This window comes from Miscanthus floridulus, chromosome 1 (assembly GCF_019320115.1).
Source record: "Miscanthus floridulus cultivar M001 chromosome 1, ASM1932011v1, whole genome shotgun sequence".
In the NCBI taxonomy this organism is placed as follows: Eukaryota; Viridiplantae; Streptophyta; class Magnoliopsida; order Poales; family Poaceae; genus Miscanthus; species Miscanthus floridulus.
The window spans coordinates 80368108-80376440 of NC_089580.1; the positions used below are offsets into that span (position 1 = coordinate 80368108).

Here is an 8333-nt window from a genome sequence, read left to right on the forward strand (position 1 = left end):
GAGCACTCACCAGAGAGTGGCTCAGGCACCCAAACTCTTCACTATTTAAGGCACTAGCTTTTGAATTTATAGTGAGTGGATAGTGGATGCAAGATGCGTGTGTGATTAGTATGTGCGTGATTAATGAATATATGTATGTAGATTATGCTTCTCAGGATCTTTTGCAGGCTAGCGAGACCAACGTTTCAGTCGATCATGCGACTATACTTGTGTCAGTTCTACTCGGTACTCACCGTATGTATCACTAGCTTGTTTTAGAACTAGGCTAACCTGGTCTTCTCCCTCGCTATCCCTAACCACGCACACACGGAACTCAGGCTCTATCGTCTCCCTAGGTAGTTCTACCCGAAGGAAACACTTCTCTATGCACATAAAGTTCTCTACAAACGCCGCTACCAGAGCTAACACAAGAACAACACACGCATATGTTTCTTCTCTAGGGTCTCTAGCATAGAGACATCGCCTCATATGAACGGGCTTAAAGGAAGATAGGAATTAAAACATGACATCTTAGTTCATTTCCACAGAGCATGCTTACATACGCCTTTTTTTTAGGAAACCCCAAACACTTAGCACAAACCTTAGAATTACCTTGCAAGCGTAGGAAGATCACGATGACTTCCTTTATTCTAATTTACAGATAGTGGTGGAGTAATACAATGATAGTGGAGTATTACTATTTATGGTAGATGATTCTAGAGTTCTTCCAAGGTCATGCTATTCATGGTGTATGTGGAAAAGTAGAGTGGTTGAGTGGAGTGGAGTCTTTAGTGGATGAGTTCCTAGTGATGATGTTGGTGGTCTTCGGTCCGATGCCGCATGAATGCGCCCGGCGTCTCTCTTTATAGCGCGAAGGGAGCCGTCTGAATTGTTCTTCATGCTTATCTTCTGGTGTCTTCAATTATTCTCCTTTACTGTTGCTTGGACAGCTGGACGGAGCTACATGCTTCAATAATTGTTCTGGCTACAGTAGAGTGACTATATATTCCTTGTGTGTTGTCCTCCGTCGTGCATGGTCTTATCCTTCTAGATATTCTTTGATATGGTCTTAATCCTTGGATTGATGTTTGTAGTATCAATCATTCGGACGTGAAAGACCATACCAAAGAATATCCAGAAGGATAAGACCGTGCGCGATAGAGGACAACGTAAAAGAAATATACAGTCACTCTACTGTAGCTAGGACAATTATTGAAGTACGCAGCTCCGTCCAACTATCCAAGCAACAGTAAAGGAGAATAATTAAAGACACCAGAAGATAAGCATGAAGGACAATCCAGAAGGCTCCCTTCGCACTATAAAGAGAGACGTCGGGCACATTCATGCAGTATCGGACCAAAGACCGCCAACACCATCACTAGGAATTAATCCACCGAAGACTCCACTTTCCAACATACACCATGAATAGCTTGACCTAAAAAAACTCTAAGAATCATCCATCACAAATAGTAATACTCCACTACCGTTGTATTACTACACCACTATCTGTAAATTAGAATAAAGGAAGTCACCGTGATCTTCCTGCGCTGGTAAGGTAATCCATAAGGTTTATGCTAAGTGCTTAGGGTTTCTCGAAAGGAAAAGCTGTATGTAAGCTTGTTTTGTGGAAATGAACTAAGTTGTTCTGTTTTAATCCCTTTTTTTCTTTAAGCTCGTTCATATGGGGCGATGTCTCTATGCTAGAGACCCTAGAGAAGAAACATCTATATGTGTTGTTCTCGTATTAGCCCTGGTAGCGATGTTTATAGAAAACCCTGTGTGCGCAAAGAAGTGTTCCCTTCGGGTGGAACTGCTTGGGGAGACGATAGAGCCTAAGTCCTGTGTGTGCGTGGCTGGGGATAGCAAGAGAGAAGACTGAGTTAGTCTGATTCTTAAGCGAGCTAGTGATGCATACGGTGAGTACAGAATAGGACTGACACAAGTATAGTCGCAAATCAGCTAAAACGTTGGTCTCACCGGCTTGCAAAAGATCCTGAGAAGCATAATCCACATACGTATATTCACTAATCACGCACATACTAATCACAAACGTATCCTGCATCAACTATTCACACACTATAAATTCAAAAGCTAGTGCCTTGAATAGTTCCTTAAATAGTGAAAAGTTTGGGTGTCTAAGCCACTCCCGGATGAGTGCTCGTGCACTATTTATATTTTGAATTTGAATAGTAACGAGTATTTTGAACACTGCCGTGAATTTAAATAGTAAACGCTAAATTTAAATAGTGCTATAAATAGTAACTCGTGAATTTTAAATTTAAATTCTTAATTCAAGTTAGTTTCCTAGTGTTTACTGTAATATCTCCGTCGTATAACAGTGGTATATATAGAGAGAGATAGTATATTCAGTAGCAGCTACAAAAATAAGTTATTCTATAGCCACCTCCATTTACGATAATTTTATATACTAATTTATAATAATGTCAATACATATTTACGATACGTGGGTTACTATAACACATGAGGATATTTACTATAACATTATAGTAAACCACTTAGCAATGAGTTAATATAATTTTGTAAATTAACATAGTAATTATTGTAACTGGCTACAGAATAAGTTATTTTGTAGACAACTACTAGTGTGTATATAATATATATATATATATATATATATATATATATATATATATATATATATATATATATATATAACTACTATCCTGTAGCTGGCTACAGAATAACTTATTCTGTAGCCACTTTGAGTTACGATAATTACTATGTTAATTTACGAGATTATAGTAACTCCTTACTAAGTGGTTTAATATAACGTTATGGTAAATATCCCCGTGTGTTATAGTAACCCAACTATCGTAAATATGTATTGACATTACGGTAAATTAGTATATAAAATTATGGTAAATGGAGGTGGCTACAGAATAACTTATTCTGTAGCCGGCTACTGAATAGCCTCTCCCTATATATATATATATATATATATATATATATATATATATATATATATATAGAGAGAGAGAGAGAGAGAGAGAGAGATTCCAGCGAGGAGAGGAGGGTCAGAGGGAGAGAAAAAGCTCCCTCGGCAGTCACGAAGAACAAGAAGAGTCCACGGCGTGACGCTGACGTGATACGGCGTCCGTACCTGAGATCGCCGAGGACGCCGGCGTTCTGCGTGAGCACGTCGACGAGCGCCGACGACTTTGGGTCGGTGCTGGACGCCTTGTCGAAGATGTCCTCCAGGCCCTCGCCGGACGGCACGAAGAAGGCGCCGTTCACCATCATGTCGCCCTCCGTCCGCCAGTTCCACCCCGTCCACTGCCCCTCCGCCGTGTCCACCCGCTTCGTCACCTGCCATAGTGCCATGCCACACAGAGAGAGAGAGAATACCGTCGCATTCATCAACTTTCAACTCTCTCACATGATGCTTGCTTGCTGCCCGCGCGCACGGACGGGAGCACTGGCAGACTGGCCGGGACCCCCGATTGGGCAATTGGGGAAAACATGATGCGAGGTGGTGTTAGTGTCAAAAAAGGGATGAGGAAGATGCACCAAACATTCCCCCCAGCCCCAGGCAACAACAACGGCCTCTTTCAATCCGGATCGAACAAACAGGTCAAAATGCTGAAAAATGCCTAGATATTTTTTTTGGCAACTCGACTTTGAGTTGGAAAACACAAACAAAACAAGGTTGGGACTTCGGGCCTTGTTTGATCGAGGTTAGGAATCAGTATCTGGTACTGTGACATTTTCGTTTGTATTTGACAATTATTATCTAATCATGACCTAACTAGGTTCAAAAAATTCGTCTCGTAATTTACAATCAAACTATGTAATTAGTTATTTTTTTTATCTACATTTAATATTCTATGCATGTGTTCAAAGATTTGATGTGATGGAAAGAAAGCGAAAAAACTTTCATCTAAACCAGGCCTCGGACTAGGGACAGTGGTCACAGTCCAAAATAAAAGATAGTAAAAACCAAGCCCAAAAAAAAGACATCGGAAAGGCACAGGCAGGAGACGGCAAGGCGAGGAAAGACGTGCGTGTTTGCTGCCCGCGCCGTGCTCTGCCCCCCAAGCAAAGAACAGAGCAGCGCCGCGTAACCCAGGCCAGAAGGGCAACGTCCAGAGCAGCACAAGCACACGGCACGGCACGACGGAAAGAAGCCAGCAGCAGCAGCAGCAACTCCGAGGGAGAGGGCGAAGGGGCACGGCATGCTCACCTCCTTGGCGTTTGGGTCGGCGGGCGCGATGTAGCGGTTTCCCTGGCTGTTGATGGTGGGGCTGGCGCTACCGCCGATGGCGTACATCTCCCACGACGTGTAGTCGTTGTTGACGATGTGGAAGTACCACCGGCGGCAGCGGGGCATCCGCTGCACCAGCCCGGGGCCGAAGCGGTTGAACGCGATGGTGACCTGCATCCCGGAGTCCGGCAGGTACGCGTCGCTGGCGCCCAGCAGCATCACCTCGTCGTGGTGCGCGAAGTAGCTGTTGGAGACCGTGATGGCGTCCACCAGCCCGTCGGCGCATCGCCACAGCGCGCAGTGATCCACCCACACGTCCCGCGCCCCGAACAGCGAGATGCCGTCGCCGTCCGACCGCGTGCGCCACCCGTAGTGCGTCGGCGACAAACGCACGTTGGCGTTGCCCGCGGGGACGCAGTCGTGGACGTGCACGTTGTGGATGATCACGTTGGACACGTACTGCAGCGTGATGCACGCGCCGCCGCCGCCGATGTGCACGCTGGCGCCGCTACCGTCGATGGTCTTGTAGCTGTTCACCAGCAGCTCCTCGTTCAGGCGGATGGCCATGTCCGACGCGAACACGATCCACAAGGGACCTTCCTGGATGGCGGCGTGGCGGAGCGTGCCCGGGACCGGGTTCACGGGGTCGCGGTCGGAGGACTCCGTCACCACGTACATGGGACCGCCCTTGCCGCCCAGCGCGTTCCGGCCGAACCCGATGCCGCAGTCCGCCAGGCGCTGCCGGTCCTGCCGCCAGTCCGTCCCCGCGCACCGCCAGCAGTCGTCGATTGGGTTGCCCGTCATGCACCCGCCAACGCCGGCAGCCCCGGCTTCCTGCATCCGCCGCCGCGACGTCGCCACCTTGCAGCCTGATATAGACGACAGAACATCACATTCAGCATCAGCGAAACCCACCTTTTAAAAGAAAAGGCTGCAACTTTGCAGCAGCAACGGCTTGAAAAAGACTGAATTTGGGTGAACTGTACCTGTGGAAGTCGGCGACGACGGCAGCGGGGTCAGGGAGCGACGAGTTGAGGAGAGGAAGGGCCGAGGCGGCGGCGGCTGCTGCCAGTAGGAGGAGGGTGAGGGCAATGCCGGTGGATTTGGGAGCTCGGGCCATGGTTCCTTGGCGGATTAGATGGGCCAGAGCCAAGATGCGGTGGAATTTATAGCAATGCAGGGGAGTGGCAGCGGAGTGAGGCTAGTGGGGGCATGGATTCAGGGCTCGGGACGAAGCTCCTGAGATTTGGAGCTCGGGAGGGGGGCGCCAATGGCAGTGGGGGCAAGTGGTTGTGGGAGCGAGTGTGAATGGGGAAGGGGACGAGCGAACTGAGGTCTGAGGAGCAGAGAGAGGGGAGGGGATGGACAAACCTGAAACCCGGGGAAGAGAGAGAAAGAGGGAATCACCTGGTGGGGGCCTAGTTATTTAGACCGGGTCGGACCGCACCTGGTGGGGAACTAGTTATTTAGACAGGATCGGACCGGCGGTCCGACCGGTAAAAGATCGAACCAGAGACTATAACGGTTCGGTTCGTTTTACAGACCGTCCACGCAATTGAATTGGTAAAAACCGGTTGAACCGGCTAATTTTTTAAGAACCGATGAACCGGCCGTTTTTTTTACAGAACCGGTGAACCGGCTGGTTCCTTGTGAACCGTCCCGGTCTAGTTCTGCTAGCGTGCGTTAGGCTGCAACATGCTCCTAGTGCAGATGTGGAGTGCGTGTACGGCTGTGCGCTGTCCACCTACCAGGTGTGGGTCCACTAGGCTGCTGCTCATGTTGGAATTTGAATTGGATGCGTGGACACGTGGTGGTGTTGCGTCTGGCTTAGCTCTGTTGACTTTTGGCATTGTTGGTGGAGGATGACGTTACCTTTAAATTTAAAAAATCATAATTTTCTCAGATTAACTCTAAATGGAACAAATCATATATTTATTTTAATTATCTCAACGAGCACTTTGCAACGATACACTCCATTTTAGTATTCAAGATATTTTACAATGGTGAATATTTAATTATTATTCTAGTCATTTATGCATCCATTTGTAAGTGCTCCATATATTATTTTTTTCATGCACATTTTTGACATATCCTGTAAAACAACTCTAGAATCAATACTTGCGAAACTTGTTAAATTAAGACCCATCTTGCTATAAATGCATTATTCGTTTTATTATCTTTTGACGATCAGATTATTTGAATTAAGGATCGTCAACAAACACGTGCTGATTTTAGACTTTTAAGTATGTGTTGTGTACTTATGGGTAGATTAGTTGGAAGTTGGTTATGCAATTATGCTTTTATCCTCTTATTTATATATTTATGTGATCAACTATATGTTGCTAATTACCTCTTATATAGCATTATATGGCACCGGTTTAAATTATTTGTAACCGGTTCAATTCATCCGGTCCAAAACAATTGAACCGGCGGTTCAACTGGTTCTTAACGGTTGGACCAGTGAATCAGTGAACCGATGGCCTCACCGGTTCGAAGTCCGGTCCAATCCTAATAACTTTGGGAGATTGCTTGCCTGTTTAAAAGACGTAAAGGGAAGGGTTTGAGGATGAGAGAGTGCGTGCGTGGGGCGGAGATACTAGCACCAAAACGGTAGATAATTGCAAAATTGAGTTCTTCTTTGTTTCTCTACTTTTCCATTCCGTAGTGCGTTATAATTGTTGTTTCCGATTTCTGATGTCTTGTCAGGGCCAGCACTACAATTTTAAGGGCCCTTGGCAAGCAAGACGATAAGGACCTATTGAACTATGTAAAGACCAAATAATAAAAATTAATTTACAGCATATACTTAGTTTGTATAAAAGATAATGATAGTACAACAAGAAAATTAAAAGAACAATAATTGTTATAATTACCTCAAATAAAAATATAATGCTTCAGTGCCTTGTAAAAAACGTCTTTAGGCATTTATTGATGTAAAATCTTTAAGAACAATATAAAGATCAATATGGTCCAAAACATTATTTCCAATATTTTACTTTTCTGAGCGCCCAAAAAATGCTTCTTAGGCAGCATCTAATAAGTATCTAAATAAATACATTGAATTAGAACTTTATAACCCTACCTCTATACAAGTAAAGCGTATACACAAAACAATTAAACAAATAAGAAAAAATAGGCTTCAATACGGTAATGTCCCTGGCTAGCTTCTAGAGGTCCAAGTAAAAAATTGGAAATTGAAAAATACTAATCGGTTATGGGTATTGGCATGTTGGGGTTGCTTACTGTGATCGCATCTGCTGTTCGCCGTCCTTGCATGCAGTTGCAGCTCGCGTCGTTGCGGCACCATGGCGGTGTGCCGGTGTGCGGTGCGTCAGCGAGTCGGCGACCACGTCGGGTGAGTCGGCATCTCCACACAAGAATAGTGCGTCCACGTCGATGAGCAAGAACAGGAAGTGCCGGCACCAGCGGAAAACAAACGCTAGCTCCTCGCTCGATCCGCGGCCTGCGCGGCAGAATAGAAATAGGTAGGTATGGTACGGCATGGGCTCATGTTTGTTCGGCCTTTGAAAGCTAATGTCAAATAAGAAATTATATCTACTAATTACCTATATTCTCTTGGGGCCCCTAGCTCCTTGGGCCCTCGGCGGTCGCACCGGCTGCCCTCCCCCTAGAGCCGGGCCTGTGTCTTGTTGAGTGGAACGAAGGAAGGTATAGGCCCCGTTCGCTTCGCTGAAAAAACAAGTCGAAATACTGTTCCGGCTAATTTGTTGTGAGAGAAAAATACTATTCCGGCTAAAAAACAAGCTGAAAATTACGGATTATAAGAGAAACGAATAGTCCTTGAGCTGGAGGTGCAAGATCTCTGGTAGGTTCAGATTATTCCCTCCGTAGAGAAACACTTATAGCTTATCAATATTGAATTTGAATGAATTTGTAAATTTTACAAATATTTATGATACCAAGTACTTACAAGAACTCTTTAAGAACAAAACCTTACTCCCTCCATATGAAAAATAATGCAATTCTACTATAGCATTGAGTCAAAACCAATTTGAGTTTAACAAAGTAATATTTATGATACAAAATAAATATTATTAGAATAATCAAGAAATATATTTCATAGTATGCCTATTTTTGTTAGAAATATTGATACTTTTTTCTTATATAAGTT

At 45.0% G+C, this 8333-nt stretch overlaps 1 protein-coding gene across 2 annotated transcripts in view; it reads right to left on the reverse strand.

Annotated features, from left to right (window-relative positions):
- Nucleotides 1-5312, reverse strand: part of LOC136488059 (probable pectate lyase 12) — a 39452-nt gene extending 34140 nt beyond the window's left edge. For both annotated transcript variants that reach the window (XM_066485112.1, XM_066485109.1), the window contains exons 1-3: nt 5188-5312; nt 4181-5070; nt 3101-3306 (exon numbers count right to left, since the gene is read on the reverse strand). In XM_066485112.1, the coding sequence (XP_066341209.1) occupies nt 3101-3306; nt 4181-5041 (1067 nt within the window). In that variant the 5' untranslated portion in view covers nt 5042-5070; nt 5188-5312. The remainder of the gene's footprint in view (nt 1-3100; nt 3307-4180; nt 5071-5187) is intronic.
- Nucleotides 5313-8333: the final 3021 nt, after the last annotated feature.